The sequence below is a fragment of the Bombina bombina genome, chromosome 3 (genome assembly GCF_027579735.1).
Source record: "Bombina bombina isolate aBomBom1 chromosome 3, aBomBom1.pri, whole genome shotgun sequence".
NCBI lineage: Eukaryota > Metazoa > Chordata > Amphibia > Anura > Bombinatoridae > Bombina > Bombina bombina.
Window position 1 is genome coordinate 1,253,228,932 of NC_069501.1, and position 27,341 is coordinate 1,253,256,272.

Here is a 27,341-nt window from a genome sequence, read left to right on the forward strand (position 1 = left end):
AATCCTATCCTTTAACTGCTAGTGCTGTCCCAGCTTCACAATGCATTAGATTTATACATCAAACTATTTTTAAAATTACCAGCAGGGCCACCGTTGGGGGATGACAAGGGTCACCCAATGTCATTTGAACCACAATTCCTTCTAAAGTAGACGCGTGTCTACGTCTTTTTTACTGTATACAGCTAGTTTCCAGCCCCACCATTGGGAGGGGGAAAAGACCTAACTAATGTTTTACTATGTGGCTCCAACATTGTCAGTATTATATCCATTATTTACCCAGTAAGAGCGGACCATACATTCATAGGAAATATTTATTTTATGGGTAAAATATGCATTAATATATAAAGGGACATTAGCACTCTAGATGCAGTGTTATTCAAAAATAGTGTTCCTGTCATAAACTCCTCAACTGAGAACAAACATTCGACTGACAGAGAAATCAAATAAAAATAAAGAGACAATAAATCATTTAAAGCCAGAGAGATACAAACCTCGGGCGTTTAAGGGGTTAACTATTTTTTTTTGGCTCAAAAAAATATTTTGCTGATATATAATTTAATAGAATCTATTTAATCACTAGACTGACAAAGGTGGATGAAATGTATCCGCCCTATCAAGCAAAGGGTTAATGTACAACGTTTTATTAAAATAGATACATTGGGCTCCATTTACCATTGGTTGGACCTTGCTACATTACACCAATCAGCCAATAGCAGGGGCTGTCAATCATCCTGATCAGATCTTATATAATTATGGAAAGGAAGGGCCTCTGAAGAAGAAATCGCTGCTTATTAAATGGAGTCTATTGTGTTCACTGTACTGTACTGCGATGTAAATGACAGACATAAAATTCTGGTGCCACTAGAACAGTCTGTAAGCCCCAAGCTCTGATAAAAACCCAATCACTAACGGCTCACCTAGTAATTGTCTTCTTCCCAATAGTTTTTCAGCTGTAGCCACAGCATCACGTGTGGGACATCTTTTATAAAATACACGGATCTAAAGCCGCCTATTGAAACAGAGAACTTAAAAAAACCCATCTAAAAGTAACCTGCTAGTGCTGTGTATTATGTTAACCCGTCCACTTGCCATTTTTTTTTCTTCATAATTCATACAGAGTATAGGATTTTAAACAACTTTCAAATTGACGTCTATTATCTTATTTGCTTCATTCTCTTGGGATCCTTATGTGAAAAGCACATCAAGATAGGCTCAGAAGTAGCAATGCATTATCGGGTGACCATATTGCCACTTTAAAAAGGGACACATATGAAAACTACATATGTCAGGGTTCTTATACAAAACATTTCTTTAAACAGCCCTGACATATGTATTTTTTTCATATGTGTCCCTTTTTAAAACAGAAATATGATCACCTTAATTATTGAATGAAGAAAATTTGACAATAGAAGTAACTTGGAAAGCTGTTTAAAATCATATGCTCTATATGAATAATTTTGAGTTTCATGTCCCTTTAAGCAGTTTATGTGTATTAGAACATTCCATAGTATAATGTGATGCATTCAGTTCAGGGGATACTTATAGCAATGTGCATGTATTTAACACATTTTGTTGCCATATTGCATTCAGCTTGTGTGTTTACAGACAGAACTCATTGCATATCTGAAGAATCTTTTACATATATAGGTTGACTTCTATCTTTTACATAATTTACAAAAATATTGTTGATTATGTTTGGCAATGTACTAAATATTTCAGGCAATCTTAGTCAAACATTCTTTTATTTATCATATGTGTTTGGTTGTCAATTCTTGTAAAAAATCAAATCAGTAACCACCACTGCTCCCAGAAAATAATTGGAAAATATAAGGAAAAATAAAATAAAATGTAAGTATTTTGTGTGCTTCATTTTAGTTGTTGTTAGGTCATTTTGATCAGAAAGGGCAGACTGCAGCTTTGACTATAGCTTTTACCCTTATGACATAAGTGGATGAGTAGGTGACACATTCCGTAACCCTTGCAGTACCACAGCTTGTTCTATATGGGCTTTTGCTAGAGGCCCATAATCCAAATGCCCTTCGGGTTATCCACAAAGTAACCCTAATCTTTACCCATACAGTCCCCAACCCCAGTCCATCACTGACCCATCTGTACGTCTGACCTACAAAGACCCTTCTACACAACAAGATGACAAAAACGGGTCAGGCGGAGGCACCGACTGCTCAGTTGACGCTGTCTTCATCGCTGGCTTCTCCTCGGTCATCTTTGGTCTCTGTCATGTTACTCTCATCAATGTTTTCCAGTGAGTCGGCGTGCTGGACGGACACATCAGACAGGCTGATATTAGGGAGGTTGCTCTGCTCAGGGAAAAGCCAAGGTTTGTGTTGGGGATTATGTTTCTGCTTCCAGTCAGGGTATTTTAAACAAGCTTTATACATCTTCTTCATTGCCTGAAATTAACAAGGGGAAAATCATTTGTCAAATGAAAGGGAGGCTTAAAGGGACACTAAACCCCAATGTTTTCTTTAATAATTCAGACAGAGCAGGCAATTTTAAGCAATTTTCTAATTTACTCCTATTATCAACTTTTTTTCGCTCTCTTGCTATCTTTATGTAAAAAGCAGGAATTTAAAGCTTAGGAGCCGGCCTATTTTAGGTTCAGCACTTGCTTATTGGTGGCTACATTTAGTCACCAATAAGCAAGCGTAACCCAGGTTCTGAAACAAAAATGGGACAGCTCCTGCTTTTTAAATAAAGATAACAAGAGAACAAATAAACAATAATAAAATAAGTAAATTAGAAAGATGCTTAAAATTGCTGCTCTATCTAAATCATTAAAGAAAAAAGTTGGGTTTAGCGTCCCTTTAATAATTGTTCAAAATAAAACAAAAAGAAAATTCTCTACTACAGAAGAGCATTTTTCTATTTCCTCAGAGCTTGCCTCCTGCACAGGGTTATACATATAGATAAAGTCTGCTCAGAAGCTGCAATGCATTGCCACTCCTAACCAGGACACAGAGGGATCGCTAAACAGGAGTGGCATATGTACATATCCATTAGTATTCATCAGCCATGTCCTGTTAAGGACAGGCCAAGCAGCGCTTCAGCTGCAAGGGATTAAAGGGACAGTCTACACCAAAAATGTTATTGTTTTAAAAGATAGATAATCCCTTTATTACCCATTCCCCAGTTTTGCATAACTAACACAGTTATAATAATATACTTTTAACCTCTGTGATTATCTTGTATCTAAGCCTCTGCAAACTGCTCCTTTATTTCAGTTCTTTTGACAGACTTGCAGTCTAGCCAATCAGTGCCTGCTCCCAGATAACTTTACGTGCATGAGCACAGTGTTATCTATATGAAATACGTGAACTAACACCCTCTAGTGGTGAAAAACTGCTAAAATGCATTCTGAAAAGAGGTGGCCTTCAAGTCTAAGAAATTAGCATATGAACCTCCTAGGTTAAGCTTTCAACTAAGAATACCAAGAGAACAAAGCAAAATTGGTGATAAAAGTAAATTGGAAAAATGTTTAAAATTACATGCTCTATCTGAATCATGAAAGTTTATTTTGGCCTAGACTGTCCCTTTAAGCACACAGTTAAAGGCAAGCATCTACACTACAACAATTTCTTATTGCAATATTATGTTCCTTTAGATCTACATGTAATAGATTATATAGGCCATAAACTGTGCATAATACAGAACAGCAAAATAACAAAAGATCACTGCTCATGTGAATAATGCGGGATTGTGATGGGTTGGGAAGTCTGCCAGCCTTCCATCTCGCAGGTTCGCTAGGCTGGGCATGGACTGCCCTGGCTACACCCACAATGCAACTGACTCCACTCAACCCCGTTTAGGGCAGATCAAGCACTGCCTGCAAGCCCCGCCCTCCTCCCCAACCCAGAAAGCATCAGTGAAATGTTGGTAAGTGTGCAACTCACAGAAGCAAAAAGGCTAAATACCACCTGGTGATGGAGTTATATGGTAGCAATAGGCGTCTAATTTATTATAGGGCATATTGTAAAACTGCACCACAAGATCAGAAAAACAGCTATTTAATGGAATATTGAAGTAAAAAATTATACTTTCATGATTCAGTCACTGGCAACAGGGTTTGTAACAATGTGTGTAACAATGTGTGTAACAATGTGTGTAACAGTGTGTGTAACAGTGTGTGTAACAATGTGTGTAACAATGTGTGTAACAGTGTGTGTAACAATGTGTGTAACAGTGTGTGTAACAATGTGTGTAACAATGTGTGTAACAATGTGTGTAACAGTGTTTGTAACAATGTGTGTAACAATGTGTGTAACAGTGTGTGTAACAATGTGTGTAACAGTGTGTGTAACAATGTGTGTAACAATGTGTGTAACAGTGTGTGTAACAATGTGTGTAACATTGTGTGTAACAATGTGTGTAACAGTGTTTGTAACAATGTGCGTAACAGTGTTTGTAACAATGTGTGTAACAGTGTGTGTAACTGTTTGTAACAATGTGTGTAACAGTGTTTGTAACAATGTGTGTAACAATATGTATAACAGTGTGTGTAACAATGTGTGTAACAATGTGTGTAACAGTGTATGTAACAATGTGTGTAACAATGTGTGTAACAGTGTTTGTAACAATGTGTGTAACAATGTGTGTAACAGTGTGTGTAACAGTGTGTGTAACAGTGTTTATAACAAAGGCCCATATTTATCAATCTCCGTACGGAGCTTGAAGGGCTGTGTTTATGGCGAGTCTTCAGACTCGCCAGAAACAGCAGTTATGAAGCTGCGGTCACAAAGACCGCTGCTCCATTACCTGTCTGCTTGCTCTGAGCAGGCGGACAGACATCGCCGGAAATCAACCCGATCGGGTTGATTGACACTCCCCTGCTGGCGGCCCATTGCCGCGAGTCTGCAGGGGGCGGCGTTGCACCAGCAGCTCTTGTGACGCAGTGTCGGATCAGGTCCACCAGACCTTGATAAATAGAGCCCAATGTGTGTAACAGTGTTTGTAACAATGTGTAACAATGTTTGTAACAATGTGTGTAACAATGTGCGTTTTGTAACAATGTGTGTAACAGTGTGTGTAACAATGTGTGTGACAATGTGTGTAACAGTGTGTGTAACAGTGTATGTAACAGTGTGTGTAACAATGTGTGTACCAATGTGTGTAACAGTGTGTGTAACAATGTGTGTAACAGTGTTTGTAACAATGTGTGTAACAGTGTGTGTAACAGTGTGTGTAACAATGAGTGTAACAGTGTGTGTAACAATATGTGTAACAGTGTATGTAACAATGTGTGTAACAGTGTATGTAGCAAGGTAGGTAACAATGTGTGTAACAGTGTGTGTAACAATATGTGTAACAGTGTGTGTAACAATGTGTGTAACAGTGTTTGTAACAATGTGTGTAACAATATGTGTAACAGTGTGTGTAACAATGTGTGTAACAATGTGTGTAACAGTGTTTGTAACAATGTGTGTAACAGTGTGTGTAACAATATGTGTAACAGTGTGTGTAACAATGTGTGTAACAATGTGTGTAACAGTGTGTAACAATGTGTGTAACAATGTGTGTAACAGTGTTTGTAACAGTGTGTGTAACAATGTGTGTAACAGTGTATGTAACAATGTGTGTAACAGTGTATGTAACAGTGTTTGTAACAATGTGTGTAACAGTGTGTGTAACAATATGTGTAACAGTGTGTGTAACAATGTGTGTAACAATATGTGTAACAGTGTGTGTAACAGTGTGTGTAACAATGTGTGTAACAATGTGTGTAACAGTGTGTGTAACAATGTGTGTAACAATGTGTGTAACAGTGTGTAACAATGTGTGTAACAATGTGTGTAACAGTGTTTGTAACAGTGTGTGTAACAATGTGTGTAACAGTGTATGTAACAATGTGTGTAACAGTGTATGTAACAATGTGTGTAACAGTGTTTGTAACAATGTGTGTAACAGTGTGTGTAACAATATGTGTAACAGTGTGTGTAACAATGTGTGTAACAATATGTGTAACAGTGTGTGTAACAGTGTGTGTAACAATGTGTGTAACAGTGTTTGTAACAATGTATGTAACAATGTGTGTAACAGTGTGTGTAACAATATGTGTAACAGTGTGTGTAACAATGTGTGTAACAGTGTTTGTAACAATGTATGTAACAATGTGTGTAACAGTGTGTGTAACAATATGTGTAACAGTGTGTGTAACAATGTGTGTAACAATGTATGTAACAATGTATGTAACAATGTGTGTAACAGTGTGTGTAACAATATGTGTAACAGTGTTTGTAACAATGTATGTAACAATGTGTGTAACAGTGTGTGTAACAATATGTGTAACAGTGTTTGTAACAATGTGTGTAACAATATTACACATAGGGGTAGATTTAACCAGCAGCGGATGCGGCAATCTACCCCCGTAAGACCGCTGCTCATTAACTCATCCGCCACCTCTGAGGCAGCAGATAGCAATCATCCTGATCGGATACGATTGAGATGATTGACACCCCTTGCTAGAGGCCGATTGGCAACAAATCTGCAGGGGGCAGCATTGCACAAGCATTTCACTAGGAATGCTTGTGCAATGTTAAATACTGACAGCGTATGCTGTCGGAATTTAGCAATGTTGGGTGGACATGATCCGCTACAACGGATCATGTCCGTCCGCCATTTAGTAAATCGCCCCCATAGACTGCTCATGGAAAGTTTGAAGGTTTTTTGTAAAACAATTTTACACTCTACTTGATGCAGATTTAATTTTGCATTCCATGCCCCTTTAAGACTGAAGCCTTGGACAGTTGCTTAGTTTATATCCAAAATCCATCTGAGACCAAGAATATTTAGTGTAAAACATACAAAAGACAAATATCTAAAACAAACAAACAAACCTTACCAGTTATTACTGGTTATATGTCAGAGATGAGATCTAATCCTATACAATTGTCACAATATTTTAATAAAAGTATTTAGGGATCCTTCTGGACTAACACACAGTGCTTATGAGCTCTGTCCGGATTTAAGAGTTAATAAAAAACTTAAATTATGCTTACCTGATTTTCTTTTCTTCTGTACAGAGAGAGTCCACAGCTGCATTCATTACTTTTGGGAAATACAGAATCTGGCCACCAGGAGGAGGCACAGACACCCCAGCCAAAGGCTTAAATACCTCCGCCACTTCCTTCATCCCCAGTCATTCTGCCAAGGGAACAATGAACAGTAGGAGAAATACCAGGGTGAAAAAAGGTGCCAGAAGAACGAATAAAAAAAGAGTCTAAGGCCGGCCACAGAAAAAAAGCAGGCGGGGAGCTGTGGACTCTCCCCATACAGAAGAAATGAAAATTATCAGGTAAGCATAATTTAAGTTTTTCTTCTTAAAACGGGGAGAGTCCACAGCTGCATTCATTACTTTTAGAAAATCAATACCCAAGCTTATAGAGGACACTGAATGCAAACGGGCGGGGACAAAAAGGCGGCCCATTCTGATGGCACCACAGCCTGCCACAACCACACATACCTGACACAACCCGGATACCCGATAAAAAACTACCTCAACAGAAGTAGGAAGAAAAAAATATGGAAGATGACAAGGTAACTGCCCATCAATTAGAAACCATAAGGATCCCAGTTAGAGATCACACTAAATTCTGGACAGCACAAAAGCCTCTGAGGAGACAAAAGTCCCACTCTCTAGAAGCACACAGAAAAAAACCTCTCCATGAACATTGGCAAGGGAAACAACAAACAAACTCCCATACCACATTCTCCCTTACTTAAAGAAGGGAAGAATCAGATAATAAGGTCTGAAGAACCTCCAGAAACAATCCCCAAAGAATCAAGGACAAAACAGAGAGAGAGAAGCCCCTAGCATAACTCGAAAAAGAGCGGTTATCAGGCTGCAAGAGGACAAAGTCCCGTAGAAAATACTCTACCGGCGGAGAAGAGCAAAGAAGGAAAAATTCCAGATCACCTCCTACATGGATCCAAAAAGATCCAATGGAAAGCCTTAACCAGAACCGAAAATCCCAGAAGGACAAAAGGTAGAACAAAACTACCTCAAAATAGACAGCTAACTAGCACAAAGAAACTGAACACCTGTAGGTCAGAAAAAAAAACCCGGGAGCAGAACAGGAACAGAATAGCAACACCCGTTTATGCCACAAACGAAAGCCGCAGGCTTCCTTCGGATAGGCAGTCAGACTAAACGTCAAACCATAGTAACTAGCCAACTGAGTAAATAGCAAACTTGCATCAGGACATTCCTGGAAAACAACAAGAGGAAAAACTCAGAAAGCAGGGCGGACTCCCTCCCTCCCTACTAGAAAACGGGGTAAGGGAGGACAACACCCTGACCAATAAAGAAGAACCAACTACCCGCTAAGGGAAGGTTCCCGAACCAACTGCAAGGCCTCCCAATCTAAGTAAGCATCCTTTGGGAGACAAGATACGTAGTCGATGCCCAAACAGAACAATCAGAATTCCTCACCCCTACTCCGATCGAACAGTCCTATCACAGAAGCGACTGTCAATGTCTTAAAGGACAAGAGAGATTTAAAAAGAAATCCCAGCATCGACAAGGCCCGGAGATTAGATAACAAATTTCCATCCGCAAGTTCCTAATGAAAAGAAGCAGGAAAGAGGCATAGACACCCAGAGAGACTAACTCGGGATCCAGGATACCTATCCTTACTACCCCTCAGAAACCCGAAGGGGGGAATACTGCAGACAAGAGAAACCCTCGACCCACTGAACTCCTAGAGTCAGATGAGGAAAATGACCTCAGGAGGAGCCAACTGGAAAGGCGCCGTAGACTAAATCCTTCCAAATAGAAGGAAAACGAAGAAATCCAGGAATATTTCAGTAAAGAAAGTCCCAGAAAAAACGTCCTCCGTCTCTCCAGAGAAGAGAAAGAAACTGCCCCAGTATGAACAAGGAGATTTCCCCAGGACCAGGAAAACAAGCGTACTACTGAACACCAGACAGATCCAAGACTATGAAAATCTGGAAAACAGATTAACCAATCTGCCAAGTCAAAGACAAGGACTAGGTTAAAAAAACGGACACCCAAAAACAGGTGCCAGATCAAGAACAAAAACCATGCGTAACAACCACAAGGTTACCTGGAAAAGAAATTTGCACAAAAGTTGATGCATGCCATACCCCCATGGGGTCTAGAACTCTGGTCTCTCATGAAGTATCCCAGTGGCTGTCCACTCAGCCCCAAAAGGCTTCTAAAATAACACCCACAAAATCCAAAGACAAAGGAAGGACCCAAAAGAGATCAGAACTCCATGATTGAGAGAATATGACAGTCTCCAAAGATCCAGTCTGGATCAACCATCGGACAACCTACAGCTCAAGGAATTAACAAATGAACGAGCATCCTAAAACTCCTGTCGGTTGACAGCAAGAGAGACTGCACAACAATCCCCCAGATCCCCAAGTATATAGGATCAAAAAGAGGATACAGCAAGGACAAAAATGGTCCCTAAGAACCGAGTCTCCGCAGCCAGATGACCGAAAGTCCTACCCCAAAGGGCAAGGGAAAGTGAAAAGCACAGCAATCCTCAAAAAAGATGAGAGCAACACTGGTGAGAGAGATCTGAAATCTGACAATTCAATCCACAAGGAGTACCAATAGGTACTGGAGATCTCCATGCAGTCATCTGATCCTCCCCCCTTGGAAGGGACAACTCTAGCTCCTGTCCAAAGGACCTCAGGAACTACAATATATTGCCATAGCAGAATTCGTAATCCCAGCAAATCATGTAAGCTATGCAGGGACAAAACACTTAGTATCGAGTACGACCAAACATCGGACGCCCCACCAAGATGAAATAAAGTAGGACCAGCCTGAAATCTAGGATAGAAGGGCCTCCTATAACTTGTAGAAACAAGAAAAACAACCTTGTAACAAAAGGTAAGCAAACTTAGTACCCAAACAGGACCAGCCTGTTGTCAATGATACAAAATGTCTGATATAACTTTAAAAGATCAGAGTGGACTAGTACCCAACCAGGACCAGCCTGCTAACCAGGGTACAAGCGAACTGTTCAAGGGCTAACTGAAAGTTCGAAACCCTAGCAGGGCTAAACTAAACAAACAGACAAACATCAGATCTCCAAAGCTCTGAGGCTTAAACATCAAAATCCCAGAGAAAAAAGAATTTCCATAAAAAGGAAAATCTACAACGACCACGAGAAATAAAACATCGCGATAGATGTTACTTCCGGCGGAAGTAAAAAAAAAAAAAGATTATTTGGAGGTCTGATGTTTGTCTGGATCAAAAGAAAATAGGCTGCACCCACAGGTGAACGCCAAAGAGGAATGGAAACACTAACAGGACCAGCCTGTCAGATATCCTAATCCTCAGGAGCTCAGAACTAGGATTAGACACACAAAACAAGAGACGAACAAGAGTAGGATCTCATCCCTCCATCGTCTAGCACTGTTCGCCATCTGATTCAGAAGCCTGAGAATCTGTTGACGAATCAGAACTTGAATCCTCCAAAGCCGCCAACACATGCCGCAGCAGTACTAGCAGGTGTGCCAGTCTGAATCTAAATGCAAAATCCACCTCCGACAGGGCATCTGAAGGCCCTGACCCATAAGGCTATACCCTGAAGCCTCAGAGAAAACCGTTTCCCCAGAGGAAAGATCCGATATAATCGAACTCGCACCTGACACCTCCAGGTTAAGGGGACACGGATGAACTATTCGTTTACAATTAGGAAGATGTAAGTGTGCCAACGCCAATGATTTGGCCATGCGGAACTGTGCAATAACCTCTGGTGGAAATAAACATCCTTCCGGAGAAGGGGTAACGGTATTCGGGACAACTGCCTGTGTAGGAACAGAATATTCTAGGGAACACATCTCATGGGACACAGAATCACCAGAGGCGGATGGCTCAGTGGTCTCTAACCTCACCCAAGAGGGAGAAGAGAGCACTCTATTACGGCATACGGAACATAATTGATTGGCTGGATAACCCTGGCATCCCTACAATCTACGCAAGTAACAGAATCTGTATCAGAGAAATACTTCACCGAATTATCAGAATCCTCCATAGCTTGACTTATTAAATTATGGACAAAAGCAACTGGCACCTTACGACCCAATGGCTGGGGCACTCACCACCTCCTCTGACCCAGACAAGTAGAGAAACAGATCCTCTCCACTGACACTTGGTCACAAATACAGAAATGGAGAACGAAAGCGTCACCACACCCATTCACGAGGTGTGACATGTAGGCCAAAGAAAAGCATACCAGTCCACAAGAACTGTGTATCTCGAAAAAAATTGTATGTTCCGTAATAACCATGAGCCCCAACATATCTACACATAAGCAGACATAATCACATAACAAACATGATTAAAGTCCCCCACTGTTCAATAACCCCCTCAGGAGATATTAACCCTTGATTCCATAAATATAAAGGAGTCCCACTGAGACCCTGTCTTCTATCATTTACATTACATTCCCACAATGAAAGGAAAATAAAACGATCTTACCGGAATCTATGCCGTGGAACAGCAACACGGTCCTTCAAGTTTGACAGATAGTAGCGTTGCTTCTGACATGGACTTGAGTGAAGAAAGCAGGCAGCGAAACTCGTCAACGCTGATTGCTTGTGGAGCTGTTAATATGGTTTCGCAGAAAGACTCTCCCTGCATCTCCGGACTCTAACTTTCATCCATGCTCTGACAGGTCTACTTAAAACTCCCATCCCATCTCGAAGAGTACTACCCTCCATAAGAGACTACTCCAAAATCTTCTGACACTTCTCTGCCATCCTCCTGTGACGAAAGGCAAAGAATGACTGGGGAATGAGGAAAGTGGGGGAGGTGTTTAAGCCTTTGGCTAGGGTGTCTTTGCCTCCTCCTGGTGGCCAGGTTCTGTATTTCCCAAAAGTAATGAATGCAGCTGTGGACTCTCTCTGTTTTAAGAAGAAAAAAAGATTTTGTTGAAGCTGTTATGGTTTAGAATCTATTTTTACTGACATCTCAGTCTGAGAGTCATATCTGTCGGATCACCCAGTACTGTTTCTCTAATCACAAAAAAGTGTATTCACCTGAGCTTGTTCTTTGGCAATAATTTTGCATATGTAAAAGTCTTATTAAACAAACCAGGAATATCAGAGTATTTGTGCTTTTTGGGACTTTTAACCCTTTCCTTTTTATATTTAAGCTTAAGTGGATTTTCAAACAGCCATGATGTATTAAAAGAGGGACAACTTGACATTAGGTACTTTATAAAGGGACAGCCCAACATGTTACTGTCATGAGTCAGACAGAACATACAATTTAAAAAAAGTTTCCAATTTAATTATATTATTAAGTTTGCTTTGTTCTTGTGTTATGTTTTGTTGATGAGATACCTAGATAGGTAGTGTTCATATGTCTGTAGCACTACATGACAGGAACAAGTGCTACCATCGAGTGCTCTTGCTATTATATAATATTTTTGTAAAAGTGTGCAGATACGTGCTTACTCCTGAGCTTACATCTGTGTTTTTCAACAAACGATACCAAGAGAATAAAGAAAAGATTATACTATAAGTATATTGGAAAGTTGTTTAAAATCTTATGCTCTAATCCTAATCATGAAAGAAAAATGTGAGGTTTTATATCCTTTTACCTAAAAACAGAATTTATGTTTACCTGATAAATTACTTTCTCCAACGGTGTGTCCGGTCCACGGCGTCATCCTTACTTGTGGGATATTCTCTTCCCCAACAGGAAATGGCAAAGAGCCCAGCAAAGCTGGTCACATGATCCCTCCTAGGCTCCGCCTTCCCCAGTCATTCGACCGACGTAAAGGAGGAATATTTGCATAGGAGAAATCATATGATACCGTGGTGACTGTAGTTAGAGAAAATAAATCATCAGACCTGATTAAAAAAACCAGGGCGGGCCGTGGACCGGACACACCGTTGGAGAAAGTAATTTATCAGGTAAACATAAATTCTGTTTTCTCCAACATAGGTGTGTCCGGTCCACGGCGTCATCCTTACTTGTGGGAACCAATACCAAAGCTTTAGGACACGGATGATGGGAGGGAGCAAATCAGGTCACCTAGATGGAAGGCACCACGGCTTGCAAAACCTTTCTCCCAAAAATAGCCTCAGAAGAAGCAAAAGTATCAAATTTGTAAAATTTGGTAAAAGTGTGCAGTGAAGACCAAGTCGCTGCCTTACATATCTGATCAACAGAAGCCTCGTTCTTGAAGGCCCATGTGGAAGCCACGGCCCTAGTGGAATGAGCTGTGATTCTTTCAGGAGGCTGCCGTCCGGCAGTCTCATAAGCCAATCTGATGATGCTTTTAAGCCAAAAAGAGAGAGAGGTAGAAGTTGCCTTTTGACCTCTCCTTTTACCAGAATAAACAACAAACAAGGAAGATGTTTGTCTGAAATCCTTTGTAGCCTCTAAATAGAATTTTAGAGCACGAACTACATCCAAATTGTGCAACAAAAGTTCCTTCTTTGAAACTGGATTCGGACACAAAGAAGGCACGACTATCTCCTGGTTAATATTTTTGTTAGAAACAACTTTCGGAAGAAAACCAGGTTTAGTACGCAAAACCACCTTATCTGCATGGAACACCAGATAAGGAGGAGAACACTGCAGAGCAGATAACTCTGAAACTCTTCTAGCAGAAGAAATTGCAACCAAAAACAAAACTTTCCAAGATAGTAACTTGATATCAACGGAATGTAGGGGTTCAAACGGAACCCCCTGAAGAACTGAAAGAACTAAATTGAGACTCCAAGGAGGAGTCAAAGGTTTGTAAACAGGCTTGATTCTAACCAGAGCCTGAACAAAAGCTTGAACATCTGGCACAGCCGCCAGCTTTTTGTGAAGTAAAACAGATAAAGCAGAAATCTGTCCCTTCAAAGAACTTGCAGATAATCCTTTCTCCAAACCTTCTTGAAGAAAGGATAGAATCTTAGGAATTTTTATCTTGTTCCATGGGAATCCTTTAGATTCACACCAACAGATATATTTTTTCCATATTTTATGGTAGATTTTTCTAGTTACAGGCTTTCTAGCCTGAACAAGAGTATCAATGACAGAATCTGAGAACCCTCGCTTTGATAAAATCAAGCGTTCAATCTCCAAGCAGTCAGTTGGAGTGAGGCCAGATTCGGATGTTCGAACGGACCTTGAACAAGAAGGTCCTGTCTCAAAGGTAGCTTCCATGGTGGAGCCGATGACATATTCACCAGATCTGCATACCAAGTCCTGCGTGGCCACGCAGGAGCTATCAAGATCACCGATACCCTCTCCTGTTTGATCCTGGCTACCAGCCTGGGAATGAGAGGAAACGGTGGGAACACATAAGCTAGGTTGAAGCTCCAAGGTGCTACTAGTGCATCCACTAGAGTCGCCTTGGGATCCCTGGATCTGGACCCGTAGCAAGGAACCTTGAAGTTCTGACGAGACGCCATCAGATCCATGTCTGGAATGCCCCACAATTGAATTATTTGGGCAAAGATTTCCGGATGGAGTTCCCACTCCCCCGGATGAAATGTCTGACGACTCAGAAAATCCGCTTCCCAATTTTCCACTCCTGGGATGTGGATTGCAGACAAGTGGCAGGAGTGAGTCTCCGCCCATTGAATTATTTTGGTCACTTCTTCCATCGCCAGGGAACTCCTTGTTCCCCCCTGATGGTTGATATACGCAACAGTCGTCATGTTGTCTGATTGAAACCGTATGAATTTGGCCTTTGCTAGCTGAGGCCAAGCCTTGAGAGCATTAAATATCGCTCTCAGTTCCAGAATATTTATCGGGAGAAGAGATTCTTCCCGAGACCAAAGACCCTGAGCTTTCAGGGGTTCCCAGACCGCGCCCCAGCCCACCAGACTGGCGTCGGTCGTGACAATGACCCACTCTGGTCTGCGGAAGCTCATCCCTTGTGACAGGTTGTCCAGGGTCAGCCACCAACGGAGTGAATCTCTGGTCCTCTGATCTACTTGTATCGTCGGAGACAAGTCTGTATAATCCCCATTCCACTGACTGAGCATGCACAGTTGTAATGGTCTTAGATGAATTCGCGCAAAAGGAACTATGTCCATTGCCGCGACCATCAAACCTATTACTTCCATGCACTGCGCTATGGAAGGAAGAAGAACAGAATGAAGTACTTGACAAGAGCTTAGAAGTCTTGATTTTCTGGCCTCTGTCAGAAAAATCCTCATTTCTAAGGAGTCTATTATTGTTCCCAAGAAGGGAACTCTTGTTGACGGAGATAGAGAACTTTTTTCTACGTTCACTTTCCACCCGTGAGATCTGAGAAAGGCCAGGACAATGTCCGTATGAGCCTTTGCTTGTGGTAGAGACGACGCTTGAATCAGTATGTCGTCCAAGTAAGGTACTACTGCAATGCCCCTTGGTCTTAGCACCGCTAGAAGGGACCCTAGTACCTTTGTGAAAATTCTTGGAGCAGTGGCTAATCCGAATGGAAGTGCCACAAACTGGTAATGCTTGTCCAGAAAGGCGAACCTTAGGAACCGATGATGTTCCTTGTGGATAGGAATATGTAGATACGCATCCTTTAAATCCACCGTGGTCATGAATTGACCTTCCTGTATGGTAGGAAGAATTGTCCGAATGGTTTCCATTTTGAACGATGGAACCTTGAGAAATTTGTTTAGGATCTTGAGATCTAAGATTGGTCTGAATGTTCCCTCTTTTTTGGGAACTATGAACAGATTGGAGTAGAATCCCATCCCTTGTTCTCCTAATGGAACAGGATGAATCACTCCCATTTTTAACAGGTCTTCTACACAATGTAAGAATGCCTGTCTTTTTATGTGGTCTGAAGACAATTGAGACCTGTGGAACCTTCCCCTTGGGGGTAGCTCCTTGAATTCCAGAAGATAACCTTGGGAGACTATTTCTAGCGCCCAAGGATCCAGAACATCTCTTGCCCAAGCCTGAGCGAAGAGAGAAAGTCTGCCCCCCACCAGATCCGGTCCCGGATCGGGGGCCAACATCTCATGCTGTCTTGGTAGCAGTGGCAGGTTTCTTGGCCTGCTTACCTTTGTTCCAGCCTTGCATTGGCCTCCAGGCTGGCTTGGTTTGAGAAGTATCACCCTCTTGCTTAGAGGATGTAGAACTTGAGGCTGGTCCGTTTCTGCGAAAGGGACGAAAATGTGGTTTATTTTTAGCCTTAAAAGACCTATCCTGAGGAAGGGCGTGGCCCTTACCCCCAGTGATATCTGAAATAATCTCTTTCAAGTCAGGGCCAAACAGCGTTTTCCCTTTGAAAGGTATGTTAAGCAATTTGTTCTTGGAGGACGCATCCGCTGACCAAGACTTTAGCCAAAGCGCTCTGCGCGCCACAATAGCAAACCCTGAATTTTTCGCCGCTAATCTAGCTAATTGCAAAGTGGCGTCTAAGGTAAAAGAGTTAGCCAACTTAAGTGCTTGAACTCTGCCCATAACCTCCTCATAAGAGGATGCTTGATTGAGCGACTTTTCTAGTTCCTCGAACCAGAAACACGCTGCTGTAGTGACAGGAACAATGCATGAAATTGGTTGTAGAAGGTAACCTTGCTGAACAAACATCTTTTTAAGCAAACCCTCTAATTTTTTGTCCATAGGATCTTTAAAAGCACAACTATCTTCTATAGGGATAGTGGTGCGTTTGTTTAGAGTAGAAACCGCCCCCTCGACCTTGGGGACTGTCTGCCATAAGTCCTTCCTGGGGTCGACCATAGGAAATAATTTCTTAAATATAGGGGGAGGGACAAAAGGTATGCCGGGCCTTTCCCATTCTTTATTTACAATGTCCGCCACCCGCTTGGGTATAGGAAAAGCTTCGGGGGGCACCGGGACCTCTAGGAACCTGTCCATTTTACATAATTTCTCTGGAATGACCAAATTGTCACAATCATCCAGAGTAGATAACACCTCCTTAAGCAGAGCGCGGAGATGTTCCAATTTAAATTTAAATGTAATAACATCAGGTTCAGCTTGTTGAGAAATTTTTCCTGAATCTGAAATTTCTCCCTCAGACAAAACCTCCCTAGCCCCTTCAGACTGGTGTAAGGGCATGTCAGAACCATTATCATCAGCGTCCTCATGCTCTTCAGTATCTAAAACAGAGCAGTCGCGCTTTCGCTGATAAGTGGGCATTTTGGCTAAAATGTTTTTAATAGAATTATCCATTACTCCATTACAGCCGTTAATTGTTGCATAGTAAGGAGTATTGGCGCACTAGATGTACTAGGGGCCTCCTGTGTGGGCAAGACTGGCGTAGACGAAGGAGGAGATGATGCAGTACCATGCTTACTCCCCTCACTTGAGGAATCATCTTGGGCATCATTTTCTCTAAATTTTTTGTCACATACATCACATCTATTTAAATGAGAAGGAACCTTGGCTTCCTCACATACAGAACATAGTCTATCTGATAGTTCAGACATGTTAAACAGGCATAAACTTGATAACAAAGTACAAAAAACGTTTTAAAATAAAACCGTTACTGTCACTTTAAATTTTAAACTGAACACACTTTATTACTGAATATGTGAAAAAGTATGAAGGAATTGTTCAAAATTCACCAAAATTTCACCACAGTGTCTTAAAGCCTTAAAAGTATTGCACACCAAATTTGAAAGCTTTAACTCTTAAAATAACGGAACCGGAGCCGTTTTTATATTTAACCCCTATACAGTCCCTGGTATCTGCTTTGCTGAGACCCAACCAAGCCCAGAGGGGAATACGATACCAAATGACGCCTTCAGTAAGCTTTTTCTATGTATCTGAGCTCCTCACACATGCATCTGCATGCTTTGCTTCCCAAAAACAACTGCGCATTAGTGGCGCGAAAATGAGGCTCTGCCTATGATTAGAAAAGGCCCCCAGTGAAAAAGGTGTCCAATACAGTGCCTGCCGGTTATTTAACATAATTCCCAAGAATAAAATAACTCCTCAAAGCTATAAACTATTAAAAATGCTTATAAATCAATCGTTTTAGCCCAGAAAAATGTCTACCAGTCTTTAAAGCCCTTGTGAAGCCCTTTATTCTTATTTAATAAAAATGGCTTACCGGATCCCATAGGGAAAATGACAGCTTCCAGCATTACCAAGTCTTGTTAGAAATGTGTCATACCTCAAGCAGCAAAAGTCTGCTCACTGTTTCCCCCAACTGAAGTTAATTCCTCTCAACAGTCCTGTGTGGAAACAGCCATCGATTTTAGTAACGGTTGCTAAAATCATTTTCCTCTTACAAACAGAAATCTTCATCTCTTTTCTGTTTCAGAGTAAATAGTACATACCAGCACTATTTTAAAATAACAAACTCTTGATTGAAGAATAAAAACTACATTTAAACACCAAAAAACTCTAAGCCATCTCCGTGGAGATGTTGCCTGTACAACGGCAAAGAGAATGACTGGGGAAGGCGGAGCCTAGGAGGGATCATGTGACCAGCTTTGCTGGGCTCTTTGCCATTTCCTGTTGGGGAAGAGAATATCCCACAAGTAAGGATGACGCCGTGGACCGGACACACCTATGTTGGAGAAATATAAATTTTAGGCAGACATTCTAACACATATTTACATACATATAAATGAAATTGTAGCTAACATATGAAATTCTGGCACCTAACGGGTTAACCCTTATCAGGTATTATTTAGTGTGTGTTGCGGCATTTTAAATCTTATAAAATATTGTTATTCACACTGGGGCTAGGGATGCCATCCAGCCGGTATTTAACCGCCATTGCTGGTATTTTTAAGGTTCAGGTCAAAGTTAAAAATAAAGATTAAATGTAAAAATAAAAGATATTGTTGTCAAACTTCTAAGTGTATTGGAATCTAATTATAAAATCAGCCATAGCAGCGGTAGTCCTTGATTTATGCTGTAGAATTAATTATGTAAATGTGTATGGCCATTATCTCTTTCCAGAAAAGGTGGCGACCCTAGCTGGGGTACAGTTTGTTCCAGATGAAAAGTTCATCAATATGTTAAGAAAAACGCTCTCCTTACTGCGACATTAAATATTAAAGGGACATAAAACACGTTGGAATAGAGACAAAATATAATAATATGTACTTTAATTACTTTACATGCAAATTTATACTGCAGTGCCTCGCCATTAACCCTTTATTTTTAGTTTCTGAATTGTACAGCTCTAACTCCCCCCCACACAATTCCTTTTATGGCTGTATCTTTATCTATTGTTGTTTTGGTAGAATACACAAGTGAATAGGGATTATCTGCTGGAGCTGCCTAGAAGCTGTGAACTCTTTGAAATACAATCGGCTAGATCACGAGTTTGGCGTTAGCCTTAAAAAGCAGCGTTGAGAGGTCCCAACGCTGCTTTTTAACACCCACTGGTATTACGAGGAAAGGGTCTACCGCTCACTTTTCTTCCACGACTCGAGGTTACTGTAAATCCCCTTACGTCAATTGCATATCCTATCTTTTTAATGGGACTTGCCTAACGCCGGTATTACGAGTCTTGGAAGAAGTGAACGGTAGACCGTCTCCTGTCAAGACTCCTACCGCATTTAAAAGTCAGTAGATAAGAGTTTTAAGGGCTAACGCCGGAACATAAAGCTCTTAAAGGGACACTAAACGATTGAAAACAACTATCTTAAATCTCTCTATCCATCTTTGATATTAATATTTGTAATAGGCTTTGCTTGTCATATTATTACCGTTCTCTCTATATTCTGCTTCAAAAATAAATTGAATTCCAAACCCACCGTTATAAGCTTTGGTTTGCAGAACAAATTATTCACGATAACCTGAGTTATCAAGATGGCCGGCTTCGTCCATACTGCGCATGCGCGATCTATCTTACATGTCATCCTTTACGTCACCGTCCTCTAAACCATTTTGCAAACAGATGTGACAGTGGTCTGGACCCGTTAAGAACGTAACGCTGCGCTGCTAGAATCACCCTTGCAATAACGAGCATTACATTTATGTGGCATTTTATATATATACTAGCTACTAACATTGCGCTGTAATGTGTAAATGTTAATTGTGTGACTAGGAATACCTATTGAATTGATAGGATTTTGTATAGCGCATGCGTTGTGCCAGTAGCTTCATTCGGGTAACTGAGGGTTCAAAGTGGCAATCTGCGCATGCACGAACCAATGGATTGTATTGCGCATGCGCCGGGTGACGAAACAATGCGATAATGATATTCACGAAAACACATTGTGATTGGAGATATAATTTTGTATTGAAGGCAGCATAAAAGGGGGTTTGGCTTCGATGATGCTTTTGCCAAAATAATATATATAGTTTTATAACGATTAAAACACTCGTTTTAAGGTCAAAGTAGGTAAGTTTTGATATTTGATTTATGTAGATTTGTTGGTGATGATTTATTTATATGCAAAATTTGAAACTTTTGGAATCCTTTAACTAAAGTGCTACAAAGTACACTAGCACCCATAAACTACCTATTAACCCCTAAACCGAGCCCCCCCCCACATTGCAAACACTATATTAAACATTTTTAACCCTTAATCTGCCAACCGGACATCGCCACCACCTACATTATACCTATGAACCCCTAATCTGCTACCCCTAACATCGCCGACACCTACATTATATTTATTAACCCCTAATCTGCCACCCCCAACATCGCCGCCACCTACCTACAATTAATACATTAATTAAGTCTGTGTCTAAACACTGATAATGGGGGTGGAGTTGGCTGCCCCAGGCAGCTTAGCTATGTAATTAATTTTGCTTATTTTTGAAAATTATTTTAAAATACTTGCCAGCAATTTTTAAACAATTTTTTATGCAAACTATTTTTAATTAATTAGCCCTTTTAGGATATGCACAGATCTCAACCTGTTTTATGTCCCTTTAAATAAATGCTAGATAGAATGATGCAGTCAAAGAAAAGATTAGTCTGAGAATAACAAGCAGATGTTTTTTTAAGTGCAAAGTGTTAGTGTCTATAAAACAATGGGAGCTGCCATGTTGTAATTTAGGTTACCTTCTCTGCAGTGGCCAATTAGGGACAGTTATAAATAGGTCATTTGCAGCCAATGGCTGTGTGGAATATAACAGTGTTCTGCACTTCCATTTCTAACAGGAACTGAAAAGCTCACAATTTCAGAATGGAATTACAGGAAAAGGGGACAAAATAAATAATGAACGTATATTGCAGACTTATTTTTATATATGTAATTTATTGTTTTATATTACCATCTCAAAGTGTTTAATGCCCCCTTAAAGTATATTCAAATAATTGTTTTACTTTGTCGCATCTAAAAGAGGCTTTTATTAAATTTACTGTTGTTTACTGAACTTACTAAACGTTTTGTTTTCATGCGTGAGGTGGTTTATTGCTACTGTCCAATAGAAATCTGAGTATTGTCCTTATTAGCCAGTAAGGAACTGATTTGTTGTGGACAAACATATGTAATAACTCTTCCAGTATCAACTTTAATTTTCCTGTGAAATATTTATATGTGTATTTTTATTGCTGTATAATATAAATGGTTGTGTTTAAGCTGCCTTTAGAATGGAGGTGATTTTATGATACAATTTTCATCTGGAGCATAATCTGCCTCTAATATTTGATAACAAAAAATGTATCTTGTAGGATAAATAGAAAACTTTACACCAATAACACAGCACAAAGTGACTCTTTTCCCTTAGTGAGTTCAAATAAATGCCATTAATAGGGATGTGAAAGTCATTTAAAAAAATCAGTTTGCTATAGGTACAGTAAACACTCTGAGATTTATACAGGCACGCTCCTGGCACTATCTCGGTATGCACGCTCCTGGCACTATCTCGGTATGCACGCTCCTGGCACTATCTCGGTATGCACGCTCCTGGCACTATCTCGGTAGGCACGCTCCAGGCACTATCTCGGTATGCACGCTCCAGGCACTATCTCGGTATGCACGCTCCAGGCACTATCTCGGTATGCACGCTCCTGGCACTATCTCGGTATGCACGCTCCTGGCACTATCTCGGTATGCACGCTCCAGGCACTATCTCGGTATGCACGCTCCTGGCACTATCTCGGTATGCACGCTCCTGGCACTATCTCGGTATGCACGCTCCAGGCACTATCTCGGTATGCACGCTCCAGGCACTATCTCGGTATGCACGCTCCAGGCACTATCTCGGTATGCACGCTCCAGGCACTATCTCGGTATGCACGCTCCTGGCACTATCTCGGTATGCACGCTCCAGGCACTATCTCGGTATGCACGCTCCAGGCACTATCTCGGTATGCACGCTCCAGGCACTATCTCGGTATGCACGCTCCTGGCACTATCTCGGTATGCACGCTCCTGGCACTATCTCGGTATGCACGCTCCTGGCACTATCTCGGTATGCACGCTCCTGGCACTATATCGGTATGCACGCTCCAGGCACTATATCGGTATGCACGCTCCTGGCACTATCTCGGTATGCACGCTCCTGGCACTATCTCGGTATGCACGCTCCTGGCACTATCTCGGTATGCACGCTCCTGGCACTATCTCGGTATGCACGCTCCTGGCACTATCTCGGTATGCACGCTCCTGGCACTATCTCGGTATGCACGCTCCAGGCACTATCTCGGTATGCACGCTCCTGGCACTATCTCGGTATGCACGCTCCAGGCACTATCTCTGTATGCACGCTCCTGGCACTATCTCGGTATGCACGCTCCTGGCACTATCTCGGTATGCACGCTCCAGGCACTATCTCTGTATGCACGCTCCTGGCACTATCTCGGTATGCACGCTCCTGGCACTATCTCGGTATGCACGCTCCAGGCACTATCTCGGTATGCACGCTCCTGGCACTATCTCGGTATGCACGCTCCTGGCACTATCTCGGTATGCACGCTCCAGGCACTATCTCGGTATGCACGCTCCTGGCACTATCTCGGTATGCACGCTCCTGGCACTATCTCGGTATGCACGCTCCAGGCACTATCTCGGTATGCACGCTCCAGGCACTATATCGGTATGCACGCTCCTGGCACTATCTCGGTATGCACGCTCCTGGCACTATCTCGGTATGCACGCTCCAGGCACTATCTCGGTATGCACGCTCCTGGCACTATCTCGGTATGCACGCTCCTGGCACTATCTCGGTATGCACGCTCCTGGCACTATCTCGGTATGCACGCTCCTGGCACTATCTCGGTATGCTCTAATGAAATAAAAGCAAATAAAAAAGCAGTTCTATCTGAATCATACAGGTTTCATTTTTGCTTTGCATGAGGAACTTGCAGTAGAACTGATGATAAGCAGTTATTTACTTACTTTTGGAGCCAAAAACTGGGACGACTTGTTCACAACCCATTTGGGCAAAGAACCTAAAGTAAATTAGAATAAAAATGTTTTACATTTTACATATAAATCCACTAAACACCACAATACTGAGAAAAAATGAATGTATTAAAATATATATATATATCTCACAGCAATCAGGTGATGTGACAGAAAAATCTACTCTATAGAAATGTGTCCTTTACTTCTTGGTAGATAAGGGTTTTAAAAGTATTTTTGAAAATAAGATGATCTATAATTAAAATGTAAATATTTTTGCTACCAAACATTTGTGTTAACAATATTCTTTTGTTTTGGAAATAAATATTTTTAATTTCCAAACCAATTAAAAGTTACAAAGTCTCAGTATAAAAAAGTGAACTCAGTTATTATAATTGAGGCATCTTTAGATATAAAATAATACTGATTTACTGTAAATGACATATATTGTATATAATTTGTTTTGCATGTTTTAAATAATATTTAATTATCTGAATGTGACAGTGCTACATATCTGTAAATTTGTTTGTTTGATACACAAGAAGGTTGGTATTACAGACACATAAAAGCCGGAATTAAACTTTAAGACATCTGACAGAGCAGGTAATTTTAAGAGACTGTACAGTTTATTTCTATTATCAAATGAAGGTAATTACCTCACTATCCTTTCTTGTACAGGATACTTACAAAGATTCAGATGCAGCAATGCACTACTGGGATCTAGATGCTGATTGGTGGCTGCACACATATGTCTCTTGTCACTGGCTCAACAGATGTGTTAAGCTAGCTGCCAGAAGTGCATTGCTGCTCAGGAGCTGACTTTAACTATGAGTTTAACCCCTCTGCATGCGTTAATCACACATAGTTACATGCAAGCAACAGTGTAATTATAAACCACACATTAGAACATTTTCTTTTTGCACTTTTCTCTCCCTTTAACTTCTAACTTTTGCTTTCATTGTGTAATTTTACGTATCCATAGTATTTAGAGAAAAGGCCTCAAATAGTGTGTCACATCGTCTCAAGATGTAACACAGTTAAAGTATTCTTTTTAGTCAAACTGTATTTATCAAACATATTGTTCATATGAAAGAGCAACATTTAAATCTAGCAATTATTTTTTGCTTGAAAAATTTAAGGTGAAAGTTGTTTTAATTTAATGTAAATGTTACAGCTGTATCAGTTGTGTACTTCCTGCTAAGTTTGAATGGCTGACAGTTACACATGTCCATGGCCAACCAAATGAGCATTAGGACAAGGCACCAATCAGAAATTAGCAGGAAGCGAGCAATATTAAGAAGTGCCCATTAGTGAATGAGCAGGAAGTGCCTATCAGCCAATGAGCATTAACAGGAAGTACCTATTAGACAATGAGCATTAGCAGGAAGTAACTATTGGCCAATGAGCATTAGCAGGAAGTACTTATCAGCCAATAAGCATTTACAGAAAGTACCTATCAGACAATAAGCATAAGCAGGAAGTGCCTATCAGACAATGTAAATCACCAGGAAGTGTCAATCAAACAATATTTAGCAGGAAGTGCCTATCAGACAATGATAATTAGCAGGAACTACCTATTAGACAATGAGCATTAGCAGGAAGTACCTATCAGACAATGATAATTAACAGGAAGTGCCTATCAGACAATAAACATAAGCAGGAAGTGTCTATCCGACAATGAAGTGCCTATTAGCCAATGAGCATTAGCAGGAAGTGCCTATCAGACAATGTAAATCAGCAGGAAGTGTCTATCAAACAATGATAATTAGCAGGAAGTGCCTATCAGACAATGAGCATTAGCAGGAAGGGGCTATCAGACAATGTAAATCAGCAGGAAGTGTCTATCAGACAATGATAATTAGAAGGAAGTGCCTATTAGACAATGAGCATTAGCAGGAAGTGCCTATTCAACAATGATAATTAGTAGGAAGTTCCTATTAGACAATGAGCATTAGCAGAAAGTGCCTATCAGACAATAACCATTAGCAGGAAGTGCCTATCAGACAATGAAGTGCCTATCAGACAAAGAGCATTAGCAGGAAGTGACTATAAGACAATGAAAATCATCAGTAATTGCCTATCAGACAATGATAATTAGCAGGAAGTGCCTATTAGACAATGAGCATTAGCAGGAAGTGCCTATCAGACAAAGAGCATTAGCAGGAAGTGACTATAAGACAATGAAAATCAGCAGTAATTGCCTATCAGACAATGATAATTAGCAGGAAGTGCCTATTAGACAATGAGCATTAGCAGGAAGTGCCTATCAGACAATAACCATTAGCAGGAAGTGCCTATTAGACAAAGAGCATTAGCAGGAAGTGCCTATAAGACAATGAAAATCAGCAGTAATAGCCTATCAGACAATGATAATCAGCAGGAACTGCCTATCAGACAATGAACAATAGCAGGAAGTGCCTATTAGACAATGAGCATTACCAGGAAAGGTCTATTAGATAATGAACTTTAGCAGAAAGTGACTATTAGCTAATAAGCATTAGCAGGAAGTGACTATAAGACAATGAAAATAATCAGGAAGTACCTATCAAACAATGATAATTAGCAGGAAGTGCCTATCTGACAATGAGCATTAGCTGGAAGTACCTATTAGATAATGAGCATTAGCAGAAAGTGCCTATTAGACAATGAGCATTAGCAGGAAGTGCCTATCTGACAATGAGCATTAGCTGGAAGTACCTATTAGATAATGAGCATTAGCAGAAAGTGCCTATTAGACAATGAGCATTAGCAGGAAGTGACTATAAGACAATGAAAATCAGCAGTAATTGCCTATCAGACAATGATAATTAGCAGGAAGTGCCTATTAGACAATGAGCATTAGCAGGAAGTGCCTATCAGACAATAACCATTAGCAGGAAGTGCCTATTAGACAAAGAGCATTAGCAGGAAGTGCCTATAAGACAATGAAAATCAGCAGTAATAGCCTATCAGACAATGATAATCAGCAGGAACTGCCTATCAGACAATGAACAATAGCAGGAAGTGCCTATTAGACAATGAGCATTACCAGGAAAGGTCTATTAGATAATGAACTTTAGCAGAAAGTGACTATTAGCTAATAAGCATTAGCAGGAAATGATTATAAGACAATGAAAATAATCAGGAAGTACCTATCAAACAATGATAATTAGCAGGAAGTGCCTATCTGACAATGAGCATTAGCTGGAAGTACCTATTAGATAATGAGCATTAGCAGAAAGTGCCTATTAGACAATGAGCATTAGCAGGAAGTGACTATCAGACAATGGAAATCAGCAGGAAATCCCTATCAGACAATGATAATTAGCAGAAAGTGCCTATCTGACAATGAGCATTAGCAGGAAGTGCATATTAGTCAATGAGCATTAGCAGCAAGGGCCTATTTGCCAATAAGTATTAGCAGGAAGTGACTATTAGCCAATAAGCATTAGTTGGAAGTGACTATAAAACAATGAGCATTAACAGGAAGTGCCTATCAGACAATAAAAATAAGCCGGAAGAGTATATCAGACAATGATAATTAGCAGGAAGTGCCTATCAAATAATGAAGTGCCTATTGGCCAATGAACATTAACAGGAAGTGCCTAGCAGACAATGTAAATCAGCAGGAAGTATCTATCAAACAATGATAACTAGCAGAAAGTGCCTATCAGACAATAAGCATTAGCAGGAAGTGCCTATCAGACAATGATAATTAGCAGTAAGTGCCTATCAGACAAGGAAAATCAGCAGGAAAAGCCTATCAGACAATGATAATTAGCAGAAAGTGCCTATTAGACAAAGAGCATTAGCAGGAAGTGCCTATTAGACAATGAGCATTAACAGGAAGTACCTATTAGACAATGACCATTAGCAGGAAGTGCCTATCAGACAATAACCATTATCAGAAAGTGCCTATCAGACAATGCGCATTAGCAGAAAACAGAATTTATGTTTACCTGATAAATTACTTTCTCCAACGGTGTGTCCGGTCCACGGCGTCATCCTTACTTGTGGGATATTCTCCTCCCCAACAGGAAATGGCAAAGAGCCCAGCAAAGCTGGTCACATGATCCCTCCTAGGCTCCGCCTACCCCAGTCATTCGACCGACGTTAAGGAGGAATATTTG

General features: G+C 40.7%; 1 protein-coding gene across 1 annotated transcript in view; it reads right to left on the bottom strand.

Annotated features, from left to right (window-relative positions):
• Nucleotides 1–1,725: 1,725 nt before the first annotated feature.
• STARD10 (StAR related lipid transfer domain containing 10) overlaps nucleotides 1,726–27,341 on the bottom strand; it is a 184,878-nt gene continuing 159,262 nt past the window's right edge. Inside the window, exons 5-6 of the mRNA XM_053708780.1 lie at nucleotides 23,227–23,279; nucleotides 1,726–2,411 (exon numbers count right to left, since the gene is read on the bottom strand). Of these exons, the coding sequence (XP_053564755.1) occupies nucleotides 2,184–2,411; nucleotides 23,227–23,279 (281 nt within the window). The 3' untranslated portion in view covers nucleotides 1,726–2,183. The remainder of the gene's footprint in view (nucleotides 2,412–23,226; nucleotides 23,280–27,341) is intronic.